Consider the following 25389-nt stretch of genomic DNA (forward strand, 5'->3'; position numbering starts at 1 on the left):
TCTAAAGTGAAGAACTCTAGGAAAATTCAGCCTTCCCTTCAATATTTCCCTTCTCTGCACTTATATCTCTCAATACAAGGCAGGTAAGAAAATCAATTCCCCTTTTCCTCTGTGGATTTACAAGAGACCAGGCACTTAACTGAAAAAAATGGAAAGAAAATGTGGGGGAAAATTTATCTGTCAAATGTAAACAAACAAACTCAGGTATATAATAAAAAAATACAGAAGAAAACCAAGAAGCAACTACAAAGGACTTCTTTATAAAACAGGATTTAAGCAACCTCTACTCATTGCCCACCTCTATCTTAAACTATCAAAGCACATCAAACCTTGCTTTCTTTGGTTTTGACAGTAAATCAGCTATCTGATGAAAGTAGGGCAACAATACTAACAAAGATTTCCTATATTCAATGCAGTAACTTCTTAACATCATAAACCAGCTCAAACAGATTTTCTCAAAACTCTCTTCCCTTCTTAATTACCTTTTTACTGTTTTTACTTAATTACCTCTTTACTGTTGACTTGACCATTTATACTAGATTTCCAAATTCAGCTTAGACAGTTCTTACATTTCTTGTATGAAAACCACCATAAGACTCTGAGAAGCATTCCATACCTTCCTCACACACAGTCATGGAAAATGAAGACAAATGGTGATTTTGCCTTCTCCAGAGGTCCATGTGCAGGTAGTGATTATAGAAATTCAAGCTCTGCTGGAGTCCCTCCCTGACGCCTCACCTCTGGTTTTACACAGGGTTCAGGACTTCAAACAAACTTCCACTGATGATGTTGACAGCAGTTCTTCCATTGACTTCAGCTGGGAATAAACTGGTTTTTACTGAGCAGGCCAACTACTGAATATCTTCGTCCTCTACAGTTTCTCAATTTTATCAACTACTACAGGAGTCAGAAATTAAGTGAAATAAAACACTTTTACTGAGTTAAGAAAAAAAACCCAAGACTAAAGTCTTGTTGACCTCCATATGTTTATTTTTTTTAACGATTTACAAATAAAAATGTTATATTTATCCAAGGAAATACATTTAATACTTTAGTGTTTAACAAGCTATACAAATGAGAACCATCACACTCAATAGCTCAAGGACCATTCAGGGTAGGCATGCATGTGTCTTTATCACATGAAGCGAGTCCAATTCCTGACACCAGGGTTCTGATCTTCTATTTCTTCAGAGCTGGTCAGCTGCTAAATGATTTAACACAAATAGTTACTGGATCACAATAAAATTAAAGAAAGCCCATTTCAAATCATGTAAGTGACCTCAATATGTCTGGTCCAGGTGTTAGGCCACAGAGCCTTACCGATTAGTTTTCTTCTCCAAAAGCCAGTCGGGACAGATTTTCTCCCCTTGCTTAGTGATGTGGCATCCATACATGTGCTTATACAATACAGTGAAACACCTCAAGTACAGATGTAATACAACAGTAATTACAAATCACAGAGACAGATAAACGGACAAACAAAATTAACTCTAAACATATTCTTGCATTTCAAACGACAAAAGTAAACAAACCCATGCATTACAGTTCAAAGAAGTTTTAGTTCTTCTGCAAGTCTCCATTTCCTCAGTTCTAAATTGCTTTTCTTGAGCTTCTCTCAGCAGCTGGGCTACTTACGGTGCTACTGATATAAACTGGGTGAGCTGAAAAACACCCAGGAATGGTCAAAGAATAAAAGCCCCCAAAATAAAGAAGACGCACGCATTATAAATGAGATTCCATTTTAATAGCAGAGTGTAGAAAAGAAATTGGCAAAAAATTCACATGAAAAAACATTTTACACAATTAATTATGTACAGAATAAAGTATGTGACTGCCTTCTGATGATTTACGTTTCACTTCTGTCAAGTCCTACCACAGAATGCAAAATACACCCAAAACTCTCAGCTGGAACAAAAAGAAAAACAAACAAAAACCATATACATAATCCCAGCTCTGGCTCCTCAAATATTGGGAATGGCTGGATTTACTTCAACCCACTGGGCTTTCTGCTATGCTTTCAGTAATTCCTGAATACACTGTAGATTCCAAACTACTGTCAGGAGCTTCTGTTTGCTCAGTCTTCTTGCTCTGGATGGTGCACACTCCCTTGCCTCCTGAGCCACCCACCTTCCCATGTGTTTCTTTGAACCCAGGCAATAAAGTTTCCACACACTCAGAAGCCTGACTTTCTGTGCTGCCTCTGTTGCAACTCAGTGACGGCATTTTGACAGTGCCACCTTTGCTCTCCTTCACTTGCACAAGTATCTCAGACGTGGGAGGAATGCCCTGCATTTCTAGAACTGGCATGACCACTTCTGTAGTGTCATTATTTGAGGTCTGTGATCCAGGCTGCAGCATAGGTTTCTGAGAAATCCGTGTGCAAATTTTATCCTCACAACTACCAGAAGTCAATGTAGCAAAATCAGTAATCTGTGTTTCATTTACTCTTCTTTCAATGCCCAGGTTTTTAAGTTTACTGGACTCCAGCCTAATGGATGCAATAGTTTCTAGTTTTGTGACTTCTTCTGTATTTTCCTTTAAAAGTCCTGCTGAAAGGATGCTGAAACATTCGTGTTTTACCTTATTGTCTCCCAGATTGAAATCAGTGCTTTTCAACTCAAGCTCTGCTTTCTGGGACGGAGTCTTCATGTGTTTCACATCCTCTGATAGTCTCTTGAAAGGAAAATTATCTAATCTTGCATCGGATCCAGTGTGTCCTAATGACTGTTTTTCATTTTCAGCTACTAATTCTAGACTGGATCGGATTTCAACAATGTTTGAGCAGGTATTGTCTAACCGTTCAACTCCCTGCTTCTGGGTTTGGTTATCTAACACTGTATGGCCTGAAGGTTTAGGTTGAACTTTTTCTTGAGCTTCTAATAGGGTACTTCTAGTTTCTGTCTGTCCCTCTGTCAATTCTGAAGCATTAACCTCTTTAGAACCAGATTTTATTTCTGGATTTGGAGTATTTGATAGATCCCAACCACTTTCGGAACAAGAATGAGTTGTGACTCTCTGTTCTTTTCCATTACTAGTTCTGGAAGTGCCCCAGAGCAAGTCTAGACTATCAGTTTCTGAGTGAGTTCTACAGTTATCGTTTAACTTTTCCTCTACCAAATGGGAATTTCCCAAACTTTGAATTTCATTCTGTGTCTCAGGTAACAAAGTCTTTGGGTGTAGGCTATGCTTAGGCTTTACTGCTTTTATTTCCCAGTCTTTCGTCTTTGTGTCCTTCTCCAAGGTACCAGGAACATTTGTGTTTGTAACTGGAGTTTTATTTCCATCTCCCTGTCCAACCTTTTCTTGAACCTCAGTCTTCCGTAGATCACAGAATTCCAGACTGCCTGCCTGCTCTCCACCTTCTGTATCAACAAGTCCACTTTCTGCAGGCATCTGGATACCAGAAATAGGGTGTTTTTCTGGTAATTCTGTGACTGCCATTTCTGATAGGTGAGGCTGAAGTGATTTCTTGTTCATTTCAGCCTGATTTTCAACAGGAACCAAACTCTCTGTCACTTGATTATTACACTGTGAGGAATCCACATTCTCAGACTCCTCTTTCAATGAGGATGAGCTATTATTTGTTCTGTGATTTGCAGGTAAGTCTGCAGGTTTTGTTATGTTAGGGTTTTCTCCATTTGGAAGCGCAGAACTCGCAAGCTTACTGTCAGCTGAACCCTTTCCACCACTACTGTAGAAAATATCATAGAGATCCTTAGCATTGGCCGTGGCCAAACAAGAATTCCGTTTCTCTATCTTTTTTGCTTGTTCACTGAAAGCAGTTGAAGGTGGTGGTGGTCTCACAGGCATTGCCAACATTGTCTGTTCACTTTCAGACACACCTGGAGCTACTTCATCTGCAGGGATGAGAGCCGCTGGCTGCACTGCTGGTGGAGGACGGGGTGGAGGTAGTCTATCTGCAGTCTGAGAGGACTCATTTTTCTCTGCTGCTTTCAAATTCTCCTCTGAGCCTTTTAAAATTACTTCTTCTCCTCCAAAAGCTTTTGATATGATATCTGGAGGCAGCAGAACATCTGCATTTGTTTCTTTTACCACTGGCAGTGGTTTGGTGGTAGTTCCAGAGGATTTTATGGATAAAAAGGTGTTCAAAGGTGGTGGTTTACTAACTGTTGCAGTATTAGACTTCCTGAAAATCATGGTGGGGACTGGTAGATTGGGGAGAATTTTTGTTGGTGTCGGTGTGGAAACAACTGGTATCCATGGGCTAGTGTGTGGAATAACAGTTTTCCCAGACAGCTTGATTTCAATGGGCTTGATATGGGATTTCACAGACTGACACTTGTTCTCCTCTTTGTTTCCTTCTGTATTCTCTTCCTTTGGAAGAGCTCCTGGGGTTTTATCCTCTCTCTCTGTCTTTTTCCAGCTGAATTTCCCAAAGGAGGTCTGGCTTGGTGATTCCTTTTTGGATTCCTCCTTCTTTTCTTCTTTCTTCTCTTCTGTTTTCTCTTCCTTCTTTAGCTTTACCGTGATACCCATTTTTCTCCCAGAAGAATCTGTTTTGCCTTGAGTTTCACTATTCCCTTCTCCAGACTCTGGGATGCTCTTTACTTCCTCCTTCTTTATTATTTTTGGGTTTTTCTCATCCTTCTCTTCCTTCTGTTTCTCAACCAGTTTCCGTTTCAGCTCATTTTGCCGCCTGCGCTCTGTTTCCAGAACTACAGCCAATCCAGCTTGACGGTCTAGATTTCTCCTCTCTTCATACAGTGGGTTTTCATCTATGTATTTCTGTGGAAATGAACAGCAACATTTTAGCCACTGTTTCTGTGAAAGATAAATAAACAAAGGCAGCTCTCTGACAATTTTGACTTGTTCAGTAAGTGCCATCTCAACACTAAGAGAACAGGGAACTTTTTCCTACTAAGAAACTGAGGTACTACAAACTCCTGGCAGCAGTGCTGTCACTTTATAGTAGACACTGTTTCAGCTTCATGCATATAAAATATCTCTAGGTACTGATGTAGTGGGAAGTTCTGCTTATTTAGTTCAGTGGAATGTAGACAAGATAACCAAATACATATACTCCAAGGAGTTAAAGGTCATTCTTCAGGAAAGGAAAACAGAACAAGAGGAAGCTAACACAGGGAATGTCTCTTTCCTAGTACATCAGTTACCAACCTTATATTTCTCATTGTGGGGATGACTTTTCACATGCTGCTCTGCTGAGATTTGATCTCCAAAAAATTCCTGACAGAGCTGGCAATAATATCCAGTGATGGGAATCAGAAACTCAGAGCCTGAAAAGGCCAAAGAAAATTATCAGAGAAACAAAACTTAATAAATGCCAAGCTCTTAACAAATTTGGCCAAAGAACAACAGCAAAACCTCCAGTAATGTTCTTTTAGGAACAGTTAATGCTGCTCTCCTTACAGTTACATTACAGGAACAAGCACTACCAGGAACAAACATATAAAGTGAAGAAGTTTATTACTACAGTTCAAATTTAAGAGCTCTCCATTGTATTAAGGTAATCAAGTAATTCAAGTAGGTTAACGTTTCCTACAGTCTTGATCTATTTTCCATCTTTCTGATATAGTCTGCTCAAATACTCAGCATCTGGTTTATAAACAGAACACAAATATTTTCGTTGAAGTTCACCAAGGTTGCATCCTTTTGCCTACAGAACCCGCTACAGTTGTCTGAGACACTGCAGATTCTTCTTTAGTGGGCACTACTAGAAATATGTAACAGATTAATAAAATGAGTTGATCACTGGCAGGCCTTTTACACATTAATATTTTAAATCCTATACTAATTTTCAACTCAATTACAGCTCCTTCCATATGTTTGTCTCGGATTCTCTGTATCTGCCCTCACAAGTACTCATTGGTCAATTTTCAGGGAGACCTCTGCTAAAAATGTACTGAATGGAAAAGTCTACTACAAGACTGTGTGGAATACTGTGCAAGATCTACCCAAACACTGCCAACTCTTGTGGTCATGTTCTGAATTCTAATATGTTGGCAAAAATCACTTCAGACCTCCACAGAAAAACAACTGGTATTCAAAATAAAAAACTAATCTCTAAAAAGAAGAGAAGAAACCACATTTTTCCTAAACTCTTGCCTCATGACCTTTTCCACAAGAATAGCCAAGAAACTAAATAAATTGCCTTTTTTCTAATAATACAGTAACTATATGTGCTCCTGTATCAAGGTAAAGTTTTGAAAATTCCTTTCTCTGAGCAAGGGGAACCTGCTGAAGGGCAAAGAGGGATGATAGCTGAGAAAAATTAACATACCTTTGGCAGGAACTGTTATCTTATCAATGCGTTTTATGGAGTCTTGTTTGGTCTCACTCTGGGTCTTCGAAGCCCAAGGTCTGTTGTAAGGATCCAGGGTCTATTTGCACAGTGACAGAGGTATATAGGCTCATATATTACACTAGCAAGGCAAGAACACTTGTCTTTTTCCTTTTTAATATCCTTTTAGAATACTGAACATTAAAATCAATGTGCAAGTATTTACAAGAACTTATTTTCCTCTCTTTTCCCTCCCATTTTACAATTTACAATGACAAAATAACCTGTGAAAAGTGTAAAATGTAAATGACTGCAAAGAACAGGTAACCATGTGAAACACAAGTGGAAAACCCCAGCAAACTGAACACAGGCCCCATTTACAATATTTGGAATACACAATAGCTGTATCACTGCTCAAGTCCAATATTAAGGGAAAAGAATTTGATAAGCTACTTCTTAGGCTCGTTATTACTTCAGGTTCTCTTGTAAAATGTAGTTCTGTGATGTATGTTTTTGTGTTAATATTCATAGCAATATGAAATGCACTTAGTGAAGGAAGCCTGCAACATACCTGTCTGTGTTTCTTATTATGCATGTGTGTGAAAAAATCAAACATGGTCCCGCAGATGGTATTGCAGTCTTTGCACCAGTGGTTCCCTGCATCATAATATTCATAAATGTTGGCCAACTGGAAAGGATGTTTGGAAGACTGTGAAGAGGATTCTGCTGGCTTCGGGCTTCTACCTCTTGATTTTTCAGTAGCAGTTTTTGATTCCTAAATTGAACAGAAGGAAACACTTCTCTAAGACAAGGCAGGACAGACAAAATGCTCTAGAACTCAGAACCTGCCTCCAGCAGAAGCCATATACACCAAGGAAAAAAAAAAAAAAAAATCATCACCTGCTTTTCAGCGCCCAGGTTAATTCCACCGTTTCAGAGAGCTGGTATTGCCGACTAAGATGCTGCGTGGCTGCAGTGAAGAGTTTCCAATAAGGGTCCCAGATGTAATGGCTGGATGGTTGTAGGTAATCAAGGAACCAAATGAACAAATTCCCTGTGGCATGCACCCTTCCCACTTTATTGGTTTCACACAACAGTTCCAATTTACCATACTAGCCAAACAGTGCCCAGAAGACCTCAAATGGTTCCCCTAGAGGCATTCAGAAGTTACTGTGAAAGTAGCTTGGATGAAAGCAGAATGGAAAAGGAAGCAAAAATCAGTAGACTAAAAGTATTTAACTCCATCAGTTTTATCAGATTATTTGAATGTTCCTAAATTCTCCAGAAAACTTGTTGCTTAATAATAAAAGAAAGATGGTGTTTTGTTAATTACCTAAGCATATAAGGTGAAGGATCTTGTGATTTAAATACATGATGTTTGCACTTACATTGATCTATACAGAAAGACACCATATAGTGATATACAGACATTTCAGGACTACCCAAAATAAATACTAAACTAACACTTGTAGCAAAACAAGTATTATCTGATATATACCATGAATGAGCACTGGTAATTTATATTACAAGAGTACTAGATGTATTTTGAGTTTTGAGCTACATTTTCAATGGCATGAAGTCCATCATGTTATCATTTTGCATGGCAGTCTGGAAAGAACGGCATGTTAACTTAGCAGACTCGAGTTGGTTGCATGATTTCCAAGTTATTCACAACCAGCACTGAATAAATTTATTTAAGCAGATTCAAAATTGTCAAATAACATCTGCCTTATTTTAAATTCCTTAACACCACCCTCCACAACATGCACTGTAAATCAAAGAATGAAGAGACAGCCAGGCCACTATGCACCCCACAGATATCCATATCCCAATATAATCTAGTTCTTGGTAGCAGAGTAAGAAGGGACCCAATGAATATTTGTATTCCGTCAGCAAGAACATAGCAACATTCTCTTGAGCAATGAGATCAACTTATGATCTGCAGGAGGTGCATGGAAGGATGTTCACAATGTCATACAAGCATCAATGTTTATGTTATTTATAGACATACACCTATAAAAATACTATCTCTATCAGAACTTGAAGAAGACAATGCTTCTCAGACGGGTGACAGCCCACTCTTAACTCCAGCTTGTGCACTACCCCAGCTCAAAGATGCCTTTATTATTTGCTACTATTTAGAGCCCAGACAGGGCAATCTGTCTAGCATAGTAACACTGGCTTCACCTCTGCACTGAACTGTGTAACTACAACACACAGACACAGGGTCAGCAGCAAGGGACCACAAGGTACCTTGCAAATAAGCAGAAAGACAAATAAGCAGAAAGACTTTTGCCCTCAGGTTGGCAGAGTCAACCAACCTCAGTGTTAAAAGGCCTGCACCATCTTTCTTTTAATGAAAAAAAAGTTAACAATCAGAACTACAACATGAATTTGAGAGGCTGAAGGCCGTGTCCTATGTGCCTACATAGGTATGAAAATATTAAATATTCCTGTCCAGAACTCACAATTTTCCATGTTAAAATAAGGAACTATGAAAAGGAGATCAAGTCATGGGTTTGGATGACACAGACAATGCAAATTAAAATAATGAGAAATATATTCACACATGCTATATCCCATAAAAAGAAAACAATATAACTTAATGAAATGTAGGACTTAACGAACATTTTGGCCTACTTTAGTTTTATGAAGTGGTGACTGAAGCAAACAATTTGTTGAAGTAAGTAGACAGTAAACTTTGGAGATGTTTCAAGAAACAACAACAACAAAAAAAGCAAATCTTTAAATTAAAGATACCTGATGAGTTTTCAGACCACAATAAAGCATAAGGAAAATTTTACAGGACAAACAGATTTGAGTGACTTTGTCGGAAATACAGAATCACAAAATGGGTAAAGCTGGAAGGGATCACAGTGGGTCATCTGGTCCAACCTCTGTGCTCAAGTAGGGTCATCCCAGAGCACATGGCACAGGATTGCGTGCAGATGGTTCTGGAATGTCTCTAGTCAGGGAGACTCCACAACCTCTCTGGGCAATCTGTTCCAATGCTCAGTCACCCACACAGTACAGAAGGAACTGGAACATTCAGCTGGAACTTCCTGTGCATCAGTTTCTGCCCATTGCCTCTTGTCCTCTTGCTCAGCACCACTGAGAAGAACCTGGCTTTACGTTCTTGGTATCCTCCCTTCAGACAAACTGATGAGGTGCCCTCTCAGTTTTCCTTATACCTCTTACCTCTACTAACATTTTCCTCTCTGCAAAAAATATATATGCTAAGATCTACATGAAATTAACCTACAATTTCCCATTAGCTATTTCTGTTACATATTTGAATAAACATCTGAAAAGCAGGAAAATTGATTTCCTGAATACAAGCATAAGCTTTCAGATGGTAGTATCCATCCTACTTTCAAAGTAAAACTATCTTCTGGAATGCAATAAGCCTGCTCTGGTACCTCCAGCACACAGTAGTACAGATCATATCAGAGAGACCACACAGATGGCATACTGACATTTCTTAAGAGAGAACACGTGAACATAAAAAACATGTTATGCTGACCATCATCTTTAAGTCTTGTAATTTGTTACTATCCTTACCCAGTGAGAAGATCAACATGCTCCCAACTTTCAGAGAGCTTTGCTACTATAAACTCTCATGCCTCAAAGACCATGACAGAAATTTTGTAGAGAAAAAAAAAAGTCTGTCCTCCTGGTATTGAGACCAAACAGCTACACACGATCATGATACTGTTCAATCCAACCAATACCTCAGCAAAACCAAGATAAAAAACAGTAAGTGGTGTTGAACTGCACAAAACCTAATGGACATTATATACACTGATACATTGACTCCCACCTGCATGCACCATCAAAGCCAGTGTATGAGATGTGGCAACAAATGACATCAAATGATCCTCTAGTAAATGACTGAGACCAGCTGTCTCCCCAGTGCCCTCTCCTCTCAGCAGGAAAATCATTAGCACACAAACTGTAAGACTTTACCTTGTTGGAGGAAGATGTTTTCTCTACACCTTTTGCATTTTCTGACTTGCTGCTCTTTTCCGAGGAATCTTTAGTTTCCACAGATGGTTTTCGGGGTTTTTCAAATATGTTAATCCCCAGGATTTGTGCTACTTTATCAAGCTCAGACTGCTTCTTGTCGGCCGCATCAGCTTCCTTATGCAGCTCTGCAATCTCCTTCATAATATTCTCTTGTAGTCTGTTCACCTCAACCAACAAGGGGTCCTTGTGTCCGTCCTTCTCACGACGCTTTTTCCTCAACATCTCTCCTGAGCCAATCAAAGAACCAGAAGAGTCAGAAATGCAAAAGAAAAATTGACTTTAGATCTGTACAATAACGCCAGCAACAAGTAAAATACTAATATAAAATATTATGGCTAAATCTTCACTATAAAGTTGTAAAGATGGAACTGACTCTCAGGTACAGCATCACTAAACCCGCACGATGTGCGTCTATAAGGACTACCAGAACACACACCCTAAGAGAGGCATCACAATCCTTCAGAGTATCAATTTAATAATCTCTATTTCCCTGTGTGACCAAACAAGCAGAAGTTAAATTGCATATTCTAACCTGAAAGTATCATTTTCCAAAGGTGAGGGAATTAAGCATTTACCTGGACCAAACAAATTTTAAAGACACAAAAAATTAGCTCTCTTGAGAGAGGACTTTTCTATCTCCAGATAAGGTTCATGAAAATTTAAAAGGCACAATAGCATCTTCAGTTATTTTTTCTCACTTCTAAAGAAACACTAAAATGCATAAATTACTATTCCTTTAGCTTATCAAACCAAGAAGATGCAAGAGCAACTGTTTGCTCAAATTTTGATGCAATTGATCTTAATATAGTAACTAGGTCACTGCTTTCTCAAGAGTTGTGCATTGCCAGGAGTATGAAAATAGATTATGGACTATTATTACTTTAGTCCTTCTCCTGTTAGATACCAGGACTTGTGACACCTCCCAATGGGGGAGAAAAAAGAAGCAGGGGCTAGGGGTGTGGTAATGCACTTTACCTTGTTGTTTACGTAGCCTGTCCAATTCAGTCTTGAGATAGTAAAGCTTCTTCTGCCGTGCTTCTCGATCATTCTTCAGCTTTTCTCTCTCTTCTATCACCTAAATAAATTGGAAGGTGTCTGGATTTTCTTCTCTTCCCAACACAAGTTAAACAGTCTTGCAAGAATGACAGCAAGACCTCAGCTTTCCAGACACAGAACACTGCTCACTATTCCCAAAATGTTCTTGAGTATTTTAACATAATAAATACACCTCTCCCTCTGTATCTGAAGGTAACTGTATCGTGGTCATGGTTCAACCCAGTTTGTAGGCAAATTTTTTTCTTTTGGGCAGTGTATTCCTCTAAACTGCTCTGTTTGTTGCACTACTTCTCAAGGCCCTTAGGCTCAGCTGACTATCTTCTACAGGGCTAATCAAGATCAATGCCAAATGGCTGTTCAAAACTCATGCAGTATCTCTGCAGCTAGCATGTTCCATCAGCCTTCACAGCCCTTCACCTTGCCTCCTGCTTTGACTCTGGGCCATTTTAGCTACTAGTTAGGTTTTGCTTCAATCTGAGATGAGACATCAGGATGAAATTTGTGTCTTGTTCAGTAAGGTAAACTGTGGCACAAGGAACTCACAAATCCTTTTTTCACTGATTCTCATAGAAGGAAACAAAGCAATATGCTAAAATGAAACCTGAAAAGTTCTTTCAGTTTCTTTTCCAGCTTCATTTTTCAAGAGACAAATCCCAATTTTCTTACCTTCACAAGGCTCTTAAAACTTACTACAGACTCCTCCCTTAACAAACAAGTGATCTTGACTTTCCTAGACAATCACTTCTACTATAGCAATGTCAATGTTAACAGGATCCCTGAATCCTTCCTGAAGTAGTTCTACCAATACAGTTAAGCTACATTCTAAACACTGTAAGGAGATTTTTTACTAATATTTTGGTTTTGTATGCTATTTTTTTATTATCAAAGTACCATTCCCTCCTGAGTTTTCTGCAGCATGGGAGTAACAAGTGAACTACGCAAATTTTTATACTCCAAGCTATCCCAGCAAAAACCCAGTGGACTTCAACCCAAGTCAAAGATTTCTGTAGTGCAGACAAAGCCTTAGAAGTTCTACCAAGATGCACAGATGAGCTACCAGGATACATCAGGGAAGGAGAAAAACCACACACCTTTAGCCAAGATAGCTCTTCTAAAAGTACTGAATTTCATTAAGAACAAAATTTCAGCTGTGTCAGCTGAAGAAATTATTATTCCTGCAAGCAGTGGAAGCTCACTTATTTGCTGATGTAGCACTTCATACAAATGAAGAAAAGGCTCTTACAATAAAAGATTGTACTGCAGGCTCAATAGCTAAAGGGGGTTTGAAATAAAAAGGTATACAGGTATTTTACCAGCCACAGGAAGAGTGGCAACAGTTTCGAAGTAAAGGAGGGTAGATTTAAACTAGATGAGGTGTTCAAGGCCAGGTTGGATGGGGCTCTGAGCAACCTGGTCTAGTGGAAGGTGTCCCTGTCTATGGCAGTGGGGTAGGAACTAGGTGACTTTTAATTGTCCCCTCAAAGCCAAATAATTCTATGCCCTTATTTTAACAAAAAAGACCAAGTGGACACCAATCTGAAAACTCAAACAACTTCTGGGCATCTTCCAGTTGACGGTTGTGTAACTAGAGTTTCCTATTTTAAAATACATTCAAGAGAATTAATATAAATGTAGACGGAAGATTGTATGTGATGGTGGATGGTGAGATCCTTTAGTATGATTTAAGAATGTTTAATACAGGTATAACCATGGTATTTTGTACAATGTAGCATGTTCAGATGGAGCCTCCTGTGTTTCAGTTTGTGCCTCTTGTTTTATCACTGGACATTACTAAAAGAAGCCATTTTATTTTCTTTACACTGTCCCTTAAGATTTCTACGTATCTCCAGATATCTTCAGGTATTTCAATAGCTAAATCTCAGCAGAATAAAGCCAAGCTGTGGCCACCATGTGTTTTCTCTGTAAGATTCTGTTGGTCCAAAGAAATTCAACCTTGTTTTTGATTTAATCTGTTCTGCCATAGCCAATGACATACAGCTTTAGGAATTTTAAAATACACTTTTTACAAGTGTCATAGATTAATACAGACAAATGCTTAGAAATCTTTAACAGAAATAAACTAGGTCAAACTATTTTTAAACTGGAGCGACTCAGGAAAAAAAAGGTGCACCTGAAGAGAAAAAGCTTCCACCCCAACGATCATGCAATCCAACATATTCTGAAGTATCAGAATATCTAACATACCTTCTGCTTTTGAGCTGCTCGATTTTTTTCATCCGACATCCTTTCTGAGGTATTTTTGAGAGGGTGTGACGACAGACGAAGGGGTGCTTTGGAATGAGAAGGGGTGGTAGGGACTTGAACCAGCACAGAACCATCTCTTTTTACATCTGGGACATCCTTTCCCAGAGAGACTGTCTCAATCACCCGGAGATTGGGACGTGTGGGGTTTGCTGACATGGCCATAGTAAGAAGACCATGAGCTTCTGGTAGCACAGGATTAGGCTGCTGGGCAGGGGAGTACATGGGCCAGCCAGAGGCTGCATATGCCATATAGTGCCCATATGCATCATATCCCGGAGCAGCCATTGTGGGAGGAGGATAGTTTTGGGGCATTTGAGCAGCAGTGTACTGGGAATAGTTGGGAATTTGGTATTGGGAAACAGAAGTAGGTGTAGGTGGCAAACTAGGAGGAGTTGGTGGAATTGAAGGAATGAGAGAGACAGAAGGGAGAGGCTGTTCTGGGGCGTGTGGAGGTATCTCCTGTCCCACTGGCTTGTTCTTAGTATAGTCTGATTTCTGCAGAGAGGACGCATCTTTAGGCTGCTGGAAAGAGCCTGGAGGTGACGCCGAGCGCTGCTGTCCCGACTCGGGAGAGCGAGTGTCACTGCGGCTGCGGCGCAGCTCCCAGGCGTCCAGCCTGCGAGCGTCTGAAGGGCGACGGTCCGGAGAACGCGATGCCAGCTTTTTGCCGTGGAGGCGCTCCTGGGTACGAACAGCCAGTTTTCCAATTTCAGCAACACCAATGTCAAGTCCAATGGTTTTGAGTAAGTCGTGGATCTTTGCATACTCTGCATTTGGCTCTTCTAAAGGATCCATCTTGACAGCTGGAGCGGGAGAAGGAGGTGGGCTCATTTTCTGTATTATTATCTCATTGCCACAAGTCACTGGGGGCTTCTCTATGGGGAGGGATTCAATTTTGGTCTCTTCATCCTCATCACCATAAAGAAATTTCTCTTCGTCCTCAATGTCAGGAAAGCTACGCCTCCTCTTCTCCTGAGCACTGACAGAATCAGCCATCATGCCCAGAATTCGGGAGAAACCACTGCCATCCTGACTGGCCCTCTCGTGAGGCAGCAGGAAGTCAGTATGGCGATCAGTGGGCTCTGACTTGGGTTCTACTTTTTCCTTGTGACTTAAGAAGCTTCCAAACTTCTCTTCAAACGTCAAAGTGTCTTTGGGAGGCCCAGAGAGTGGGTTCCACTCACACAAACCTTCACATAACTCTTTGTTTGAAGACTCCTCAAGAGAGCCTTTGTTAAACCGTTTCAGAAAGTTTTCCACTTCAGAGGCAAAAGGAGCTATGTTGTTGCTCTGGGGCAAAGAAGACTGACTAGAAAGAAGAGGAGGATCCTTGCTGGGGGCTGGACTGCTTGAAAAGCCCTCGGGCTGAAAAAGAGAAGATACTATTTACTTTTAAGGTACTATGCACCTCACAGAACAAAGGAACATGTTCATATCTGAGTTGACAGCAGAATAAAAGTGTTAGAAGAGACAATATACAGTTGAAAGAGAAGACAGATTACAAACCAAGCTGCCTGATGATTCTGTAATGCCATGTCCAACAATGAATGCTTATCTCAGAGAACGCACAAAATCACAACTATGTTTCACAAATTTTTTGCAAGCCTAAGAACTGAAATTTTTAAATTTAAACCATGTTACATAATTTAGGATACGCTTCAAGTTTAGTCATAGTCACACAGGATTTCTATACTTTATTCAGGTAAAAACTACTGCATTGGGGTTATTCTCAGTCACTTTTTCAGATATTCATAATTAATGCCATATCAAATAGCATTTCCAATAATAGGTATGGAATGGGATTCTCAGTATTGGAGCACTCCTGAGATAAATACGGCACTGTCAAAACAACACTGATCCAACAGGCAAATCAAAGTGATATGTTAAAACACAAAAAGTCAGTTTATCACAGTAGTCACAGCCACTTATCTGTCCATTGCTCTAATTTTGAGACTCAATTAGTATATGTTTGGTACAAATTAAGTAGGGCTGATCCCAGCCTATAGTCCAAAGGGAAAAAAAAAAGGAAATTCAAAATTCAAATTCAGACAGAGGTACTGAAGATGCATTACGCAGCACTCCAGGTCTATAAAGAAACAAGAAAGAGAGATTGCAACAGGGGATATCAATCAATATCTTGACTGCCTGTGGTACTATGAGAGTCAGCTTTTCTATGAAAGCTGGCCCAGATCTCTGCATCCTGGGTTGAATTTCCAAAGAGACATTTTATTCTGTCTCAGTTTATACATATATATAGGGGTGTATATATATATATAGGTGTATATATATGTATATATATGATTCCTGATTAAATGCCATAGCCATTTAAAGTTTCTAATGCAGAAATTATAGAAAAGTTTCTATTTGAAATTATACAGCCCTGCAGAAAGATATCTGTTCTCTTAAGGACAGGGAAACAAACATTTGGCTTTTTTTTGTTTTGGAAATTAAACTAACATTCTGTATCATGAAGTAACTGTTTTGGAAAGTAGAAGCACATACATAGACACACAAAGACCAAACCTGAACAGCAGACTCGACTTCCATATCTACTCGTTTTTTCAAAATGGATTTTTTGGGCATGGGTGGGATTTCTTCAGGCCTGTATGTATACCGAGGCTCAGAAGTCTGTAACGTGTTAGTCAAGCCAGGGATTGTGTAGCCACTGCCTGAAACATCATGATTCAAGTTTCTACTGCGCTCTTCTTCTTCTCTTTTCCTCCTTGCACGGTCAAGCTCCCGGAATTCTTCATTCAGGTATGACGGGCTCAGGCTTCTACTACGGCTGCGGCTTCGTCTGCGGTAGTTCCGTGTTCCTGATGAGAAACCCTGGTGCTCTCCACTCACACCATGCATCTTCTCATCCTTTTCATACCGTGGACGCTTTACTTCTCGTCCCCTCTCCTCTGCCCTCACTGGGTATGGGGATCTCCTCAGTTTGTCACCGTCTCTGTCCGACCCACGAGGCAGCTCCTCCCGACGGCCGTAGTGTGGACTGTAATCGGAACGGTGCAGGAAAACGTCTCGGCTGCGGTAGTCTTCATCATGCCTGGGAATGAAGGGACTTGAAGGCTGATCTTCATGTGCTGGGTATCTGTCAAGGCCTCGAGGACATGTGAGGCCTCTAGTGAATATTGGACCGTCGGCCATATCATCCCTGTATAAGAGAAGCACAGAACAGAAGTACTTGAATCAGAGTAAATGAAGTCTTACTCCTACTCAAGGGTAAGAAATTTCCAAACCAGTTTCAAAATAGCATCTGCCTAAACAGAACCAACATTTTACATACTTAAAAGGCAGGGTAGAGAGAGAGAGACTTATTTTTAATGGTAATGTACATCCCTCCTAGGATGCAAACACAGTGACGTGAACAATTCAACTCATACTGAAGAACAAGAGCCTTAAAAAATTGATAGGATGGATTCATTTCTGTGAATGTTGAGAGACTACATGCTTTAAAAAAAACCTTACTATCATATTTCAGACCACAATCCCTCTCTTCATCTCTCCCAGTAAGATGCCAAGGTCAGATTTCCTATGAATTATTTAAGGTATAATTCAATTTCACACAGGCAAATGCAACCAGATCCTCTTTTTATTTTCAGCTGTGGATAAGGACCACCAATTTTATCAACATTTTCTTTTGCAACAGATATGCAGATAGCACTGTCACTAATCACATGAACCCTATACCTAAAAAGAAGCACTGTTTCTGATATCTACAAACCAGGGTGATTAAGTGTAATGGTACTGTTCTTCTGTGCCAGCCCCTGCATTATTACACACAGTGGATGTGCAACTGTCACAACATCAGGATAACCAGCTTCTTCTCTTGGAGTCTCTACTTTTGGACCAATTCCTACACACACCTACAATTAGGAGTACTGTTTTAACTAAGGCCTTTTTCTCTGTGCCTAAAAACTTTTCTGTGACTTTTCCTTAGGTAAGTTTGTTTCTACAAACTAAACCACTTTAAAAGTTACCTGCTGCTGGTTTTACTCATTGATATTTCAAAATCTAGCAAGATCGTCCAAGAAAGAAAATGTGCTCCCTATGTGACATCAATGAGACAGAAGACTCTTTCCTGAGTGAATCAATGAGATAAACTATGTATAATGGCCTGAATCCAAAAAAATCACCTCCTCCTACTCCAAAAGGTCCCTTTAGATTTGAGAAGGGACAAATCAAGTCATGCCAGAAGATATGTTCAAAAAAATCTGCAAATAAATAACAGCCCCAGTTTCTCACAACAGACTAAAGAATAACAAGAGATGCACAGGCAAGGTCTTTTTCTTGGGTATTTTCATAGTTTACACAAGCATATTTAAGAACAAAATCAACACAAAACTTCAATATACCTTGCATCATTGCAAAGCATTTATTAGATACTTTAACAGTCCAACACATCTTATAAAACAAATCTGGCATGCACCTGTACCCATTGTATTACATGATATCTTTCCAGTTTCCAGCAAACTACACATATCCACCTCCTCCAAAAGCACTAAAATATCTAAAAATAGCTAAGTTAAATTTCATAAATAAATGCTGTTTTCACAACCTACATAAAGGTATGTTTATTCCCAGTAGCATGTTTTCTGAGAGCCTGCTAAACCTGTACAAGCCGCATGAACACACCTGATGGAGCAACAGATGTATTTCACCATACACCTTCAGTTGATTTTTGTGCAAATAAAATTGTTTAGATGCATGTCTGACAGCTGTCATCTACAATTCAAACATTCTGACTGCAGTGACAAAGCACAGGAATTTTTAATCATACTTTGGAAGAAAGGAACAGCAAACCTACAATATTTAAAACTAGCAAGACATTCCAAATACACTCTGAACAGCTAAAATGCAAATTTAAAATCCAAAAATTAAACAGAGGTGTGAGGAAAATGATTACTTGCCTAAAAGGATTCTTTGAAACTTGTTTTCTGTGCATGCAGTCCAATAGAGTTATGTCCCTCTTACTTGGTGTGGATGCTTTCAGTCAGTAGTGTCCGCTACTGGCTACTGCACCCCCGAGAGAGGATACAAGGTGATACCACTGTGACTATCCCAATTCTTTCACCAACGAAGAAACCATGAATCACTGGACTTTGTAATTTCAGAGATGGAAAACAGACCACAGCCTACTCACACATGATGCCTCAGAGACCTACAACTAGTGGTAGGTAATTTACTTTTTGGAATGTTTATTCACATACACAGAAATAGAAATAAATAGTGGTATTCTGCTGTCAGCAATCAACAGGACTCCACTTTAATACAGTCTTTGAATAGGGAGTCAGATAAGCTGCTCATATTCAAGCCAACTGTTACTCTTGATATTATGCCAAAAAACACTATTTCAGAACATATCTTAATGCAGACCAAGTCTCTGCAGTGATTTGTTCTATCTTCTGTATTAACCTCAGATGAAAGAATTGGTGGGATGCTCTCCATAGCTTGTGCCAGCTCAGATAGTAGTAGAATGTTTTAAAAATACTGAGAGCCAGAGAGATGGAAAACAGAGAGAGAGAGAAAGATTTATTTTTCACTTTGACAGACTGAGATTCTGGAAGACAAGAAACACTCACTGGTCCAAGCAGGACACTGAAGACACAGTCCAGCAGCATTCAGTGTGCCTATTTAGGCATGTGCAGGAGACCAGCTGCCCTTGGGGCAAGTTCTTACAGATGCATGTGAACACGCACCCCGAGAAAGTCTCCTCAGGCATCCTGAAAATTCACTGCTGCAGGAGACTCTAAAAGCCTCCCTGATTTCTCTCCTTTGGTATTTTATTTCCTTTATAGACTAATGAATCCCTACCATCCCAAGGCCCTACAAATTACAGAGAATAATGTGTCAAAGTGATTGCTTGAAAATCAAAGTAGAGTAGTTAGCAAAAATAGCTAAGAATAACTAAATTCAGAATTATTTGCTGTAATTACTTCAAAATTTGAAGAGACATCTTCAGGAAACACGTTTTTTCTTTTGCCTTTTTTTTTAATTAGAATGAGAATATACCACATGCCAAATAAAAATGTGATATGAGCAGTAACAATAAGGACCATTTTACAGCCCTGTGATAAATATAAAGTATCCTGGTACCAAGGCAGCCTCTCAGAGAGGGAAAAAAAAATACATGATGAAAAATACTTGATAAACAACATCCTTAACGAAATACCAAGTGTCTTTTGAAAACAAATAAAATGGCTAGCAGTGAAGAAACTTAGAATTCAGAAGTAGTACCTAGATGATATAGCAAAAGCCAACAGATTACTTGATTGTCACATACTTTAAGCTTCTGGACAATGGGCATCACTCAGAAAAGTGCAGCCAGCACAGATTAGACAAAAAGAAAAGTAAATGTAACAACATGAAGTTCTTGCATACTTACACCACAAATACAAGAAAGTCATTTAAAGATTAAAGTCTACATGGTCTCACTTTATCTTCTTCTCATTCTAACTCATCTGTTACCTTCTCTGCAGTCTATTCTTACCATTCTTTTCCACATTTATAGGCTCTGTAATAGAGAAGTCAACTTATGTGATTTCTAACCCTAAAGTTAAATAAACTCTACTATACCTGATGTTACTTCTAACATAGAACCATAGAACAAGTTAAATCTAAAATCTCACCTAAGAACATGAACCACCCCTAATGTGCCAGGGAAGTGCCAGTTCCAGACATATCACATCCTTTTCCTTCCCACCACAGTACTCTCCCTGAGCATACACACTCATTTCATTTAGAAGATTGCAGACTGCACAGGGGATTTACAAATCAAACACTGACGCCAGGAGAACTGAGGTAAAGGTATAAAAATCACAGTACCAAAAATCAAACTCTCATTTGGTTTTCTACACCTGCTAGAACTTAACTTTACACCTGAGAAAGACAGGAAATTCATTTATTCTGCTCACTTCCCTCTCTCTCATCTTTTTTTGTTTTTTAACAGTTGATGATATTTGCATCAAAAGGGGAAGTGGTAATGTTTTTGTTCCTGTGCTGGATGCTTATCCCTGACCTGAAAGCGCAACTGTATGCTCCAGGGCACAAGCTATGCTCTCTTAAGTTTTGCAATTCAAGACAAAGAGAATTATTTGCACAGTTTTCTGATTTTCTTTTTTTTGCCAGATTCTACCAGTTCTCCTACTGAAGACAAAGAGCTCCAAATTTTATCTACTAATATTTATACTTCACCATTCACAGCAGTATTTTTAACATAGAAGAATTCTCTCCATAACTGTTTTTCTCAAATTTCAGTCAGAGATCCTAAGAATTCAAACACTTCCTTTACAATGTATGAGACTGTCTATGTTCTCTTCTGCAACATTTTTAAAGTCAAAATAATAATCTGCTTCATGCGACTTTAGAGTTTTCTTCTAGACTAGTCTCAAAAATCAGGAAAGTAGACAAATCCCCCTAATAAATGGGGAAGTTGAAGCTTTACACTATGCTTACACAAAATAACCTTCTTTTCAGTAAGGACTAGGTAGGTTCATAAGAAACAGAAGACAGCTGAAGTAGTGAAATATCAAATGAAGTGTCTCCATGTGACATCCCACCCTTAAGGAGAAGGAAGCACCTAAGTATTGACATCACACTCCCTCCAGCCACATATGATGTGCATGCTTAGTTTATATGGGGTTTAGAAGCAGCTGACAAAAATTGAAGAAGAAATATCTGTTCAGAACTATACAGGGAGAGACTTTTGTTCAGGAATGCCCTGCTCCACAACTTGGGAGAGGCTGGGGAACTAATCCTGGGAAGCATCGCTACATGCTCACTCTCACTCCCTAGGCATTCAGTGGGCTAATGAGATGTTTGGTCTCATACTGTGTGACCCCCGTGAATCCCCACCTGTACAGGACCATACCTGTCACTGAGGTTATCAATTGGTGAGCCCAGTCTATCAGGCAGCCTCCTTCGCTCCGGTGTGCCAACGCAGTACCGGTCATTACCGACAGTGATCCGCAAACTGTGCTCCAGTGAGGACTCGGAGCGGAGACTCGGTGAACGCCTCTGTGAATTGAAGAGAGAGTGCAAGCCCATCAATCAGGGGAGTTTAATCTCAGATACAGAAAGGAAAGTGATTCTGCTCTGCTTAATGAATTTGACTTGGGGGGATGGATCAATTAAAACATCAAACTAGACAAACAACTGTTCCAAATACTTCAATTTTATTTAGTTACTAAAGAAAGAGGAGGGTATTGACTGCATTTAACTTGTTAGCCCAGGTGCTAATAACATGCTCTATATTTAAATTATCTAGAAATTTTCAACTCAAAAATACATTTCATTAAGCACCATTTTAGAAGATGTAAAACCAAAGAGAAAGCCACAAAGTCCCAAATTTGCTGCTGTTCTCCCTTTTTTGTAGAGAATCAGCAGCTAAATAAACATTGCATAAAAACAGTGCCAGGAATTTCTTAATAAAGTGTCTGGATTTCTGGCTCTTTACAACTTTAGTAACAACACAAACCAAAGTATAAACCAGTGTAAACAAAGATTTTCCTAGCAGTGATGTTTTTAACAGTTTTCCTCACCTCATGCTGCTTTCAGCAGATAAGCACAGCATAATACTAAAAACATCAATGCCACTAGAAACACTTTCTCTAAGTGTCTAAAATTGCCATTTCCATTATTTATTACTGGTAGAGATAAATCAGAGTAAATTACATAAATTAGCTCTGAAAAATCTAAGGCAGAGAAGACCTGAGCTCATTGCCTCTGCACAGATCTTCCTTTGTACACATACACAGTACACAAAACACCATCACCGGTAAGTTATGCTTAACTAGTTATACCTCACATTATTCTAAAATATAGCACTGGAATACAGGAATGATCAGAGTTAAGGGGAGTTTCATAAAAAACAGATTAAACTGCCTAAAGACAGAGACGCTCGATTTGCTTTTTTAAACCAACACAATTATAGATTCTGCTTAACACAAAGCAGTGAACCAGCTTCATCTCTGCCAAACCAGCCATGCACTGCACTCCACTTTTACTGCTGAAAACTGCAGAAGCAAGCAGCAGGTACACTGAATTCTCCACATCCACCTGGAGAACATGCAGCAGCTTCAGCTCAATCCTCCAAAAGATCAAAAGAACAGTACATAACCCCCAACAAAAGCAAAAGAATTCCCTTACGATTTACCTAACAAAATTCACTTGCAGTACAAATCTGAACTAGAATCTATTGTGCATATAGCTTTATTCTAAGGTAACATATTAGTACTTTCTGTTTTGTTCCATTAAGCTGATTAATGGAACATTTATCAGAACACACTTTAATTACTTTTTAAGACCAACTGTCTTGTCTAGCACAATATGATCCTGCAACAGCCTGGTTGAGATAAAACATATTCAGAGTGCATGTGTCTCATACAAATACATTCTAAAAGCTCACTTGTGCCCATTGTAACACTGAATTTTGAGGGCCTCAAGAAATTACTATCTTCAAGGCCATCTTCTTGTCATCAAGACTGTGGGCATACAGATGACAATCACCTCCACTGAAGACAGAGAAGTGATTGATGATTACATCTCAGAACAAACTCTGGACAAAGGAAAGAAATAGGTTACATTAAGAATGTTTGGGATGTTTGAATTGCTTATGACTGACCTCTACAAATTGTCCAGAGACAGCAGTTAGGGCAGCAAATATTTGAACTTTATGATTTTTAGATTTTTTTTTAAACTAGAGAAATTCCAGTCTTAAAAGGTTTTTGTATCTGGAGCACTGAACACCATCACTAATCATACCTATGTGTGCACCGCACTGCATTTTTCTTCCTTCCTGTTCTGCCACCTAAACCACGGTCACCACTGCTGTATTACTAACAGGTTGCATACCTGTTTGTCATTTCTCCATTCTCTGTTGACCCCACATGCTCCAGTCCTGTAATCTCAGCCAATTTTCTTACAAGAAAGCAAAGAAGCTAAAACAAAACCTTTAAAAAGAACAAGTACGCAGGTCAGCAGGGATAAATAAAAGCAGCATGTGTCAGCCTTGCAAGAACAAATAAAAGTCTGCCAAACTCTCTCACTATAAAGCTCTGACCTTCCTCTCCTCCATTACATTTCTCAGCCCCAAACCTTTGCTGTCACTCCACATTCTCCAATCACCACAAAGTTTTCCTCAGCTATTAAGAATCTAACAACATCCAATACGTGGCTCCACTGCCAGCATCCCAGTTATGCACAACAAAATGTGCAACAATGCTGTAACCTGGAAATGCATGTACTCACTAATAACAACAACAACAACAATAATAATAATAATCACAACAACAAAAAACAAACTAAAACAACTCCCAGAATCAAGAAAATTTAGTAAGAAATCCCTAAGGCTGCTGCTTTCATACTCCAATTCATATGCAGGATAGAGAAAATAACCTGGAACTTGTACTCAAATATTTTCTCCATTTCAACCCCATGCCTTTATCCCATCAGTGTCTTCATTCTACATACTACATCTCCCACCCTTATACATATATTCCCCTGTTTCAAGATCTCTTTTCTTGTTGCAAATTATGTTCCTATTCCTCAGGCTTCTGAATTCTTGTCCTTTCAGTGGCAGCCCCAAAATCCCACTTAGTAATATATTTGTTTAACTCTCCACATCTGCATATTTTGTGTTATGGAACTTCTGAAGAGAGAGGGTCTGAAGCCATAAAACCCTAAAGATTTTATTAAAACTTTACCCTAACTAGTCATGATAACCCAACATATCTGCTGTCTGCTATGTTTCCATCACATTTAGTTTCACTCTTTGGAAAATGACAGCACAGTCCCAGTTTTTATCTTTCTCTAATTAATGCTACTTTTGTAAACAGTAGTTTTAAAAAGTAAAACAAGCCTACATATGTATTTTATGCTCTGTAGCATCACTTTTGAAGTAGTGTCAGTGTAAACACCCACACAAACACCTCGGGGATAAAAGCTTCCATGGAAAAAATGTGGATGTTAAACTCTAAGAATTACTTACACTGGGCTTTAGCAAACGCAAGAGTCAGCACAATATAAGTTGAAGAGGTCTATTTAATTGTTTCAAGAGCTCTTATTGTGATAATTGCTTCCTACAGAAGGGCTTTCCTTAAATGCAGTAATCCTGTAAATGAACAAAAAATCCATTTGGCTCATCAGTACAGCATTAGCTAACCTCCTAACTCCTAATTTCTAGGATTAATAGTTTTTCAATCCTTTTCTGAAGTTAGAATAGGCAAGAAAAATACCATTGATCTGTAACAATTTGCTGAGATGACTGATTTAACTTGAGCCAGGAGGGTGTAAAATAACACTAGAAGAGCAGTGTTTGTCAAAAAAAATGTTCGTGTAAAGTGGACATTTTTGATGGCCTAACGCCCCTCCCCATCAAGAGGAAATGAGAGGCTTCTAGGCAAAACTCCTAGATGAAATTTCTCCAAGTATCAACCACCAACACAGCATTGAAAGTTGTGTTACAGCCAGCACCGGTTCACAGCCTATCATGGATACAGTGAAATGGGAGATGGTCAAGTCAGTTTAAAAAAGTTCTGCTCCGTATCCCATCAGTTATGAACATGCAACTCTCCATCAAGCCACAATACCAACAGACATGAATCACATAGAAAAACATTTCCTTTTTAAAAACTACTTATTTTCATCATGGATGCTACTAGTAATGCAGTTTGCAAGGGTACCATACAGGAAACTAAGGAGGATGGAGATAAGGGTGAAATATCACGTGAAAACAAACGGCCAGAGGCAAGTTTCTTAGCCTGGCTTGGCTTAACTGTCAA

General features: G+C 39.2%; 1 protein-coding gene across 1 annotated transcript; it reads right to left on the minus strand.

The window, feature by feature from the left end:
* Positions 1-969: 969 nt before the first annotated feature.
* Positions 970-23725, minus strand: ZNF318 (zinc finger protein 318). Its single transcript, XM_083857130.1, has 10 exons — positions 23462-23725; positions 21480-21625; positions 16130-16763; positions 13547-14971; positions 11261-11360; positions 10226-10512; positions 6831-7034; positions 6260-6359; positions 5137-5255; positions 970-4746 (listed from the first exon to the last, which is right to left on the minus strand). The coding sequence occupies exons 3-10, from the start codon at positions 16754-16756 to the stop codon at positions 1990-1992; spliced, it is 5619 nt and encodes a 1872-aa protein (XP_083713256.1). The 5' UTR covers positions 16757-16763; positions 21480-21625; positions 23462-23725; the 3' UTR covers positions 970-1989.
* Between the last annotated feature and the right edge of the window lie 1664 nt (positions 23726-25389).

This window comes from Zosterops lateralis (genome assembly GCF_965231275.1).
Source record: "Zosterops lateralis genome assembly, chromosome: 3".
NCBI classification, from domain to species: Eukaryota; Metazoa; Chordata; class Aves; order Passeriformes; family Zosteropidae; genus Zosterops; species Zosterops lateralis.

What these genes read in the sequence shown, in the direction of transcription:
- ZNF318 (XM_083857130.1), bottom strand. Translation starts at nt 16,756, where the DNA reads ATGGCCGACGGTCCAATATTCACTAGAGGCCTCACATGTCCTCGAGGC. An exon ending in GAGCAGCTCAAAAGCAGAAG is followed by an intron (nt 11,361 to 13,546) that starts GTATGTTAGATA and finishes CAATTTATTTAG; the next exon opens with GTGATAGAAGAGAGAGAAAA. An exon ending in AAACATCTTCCTCCAACAAG is followed by an intron (nt 7,035 to 10,225) that starts GTAAAGTCTTAC and finishes TGTTCAATTTAG; the next exon opens with GAATCAAAAACTGCTACTGA.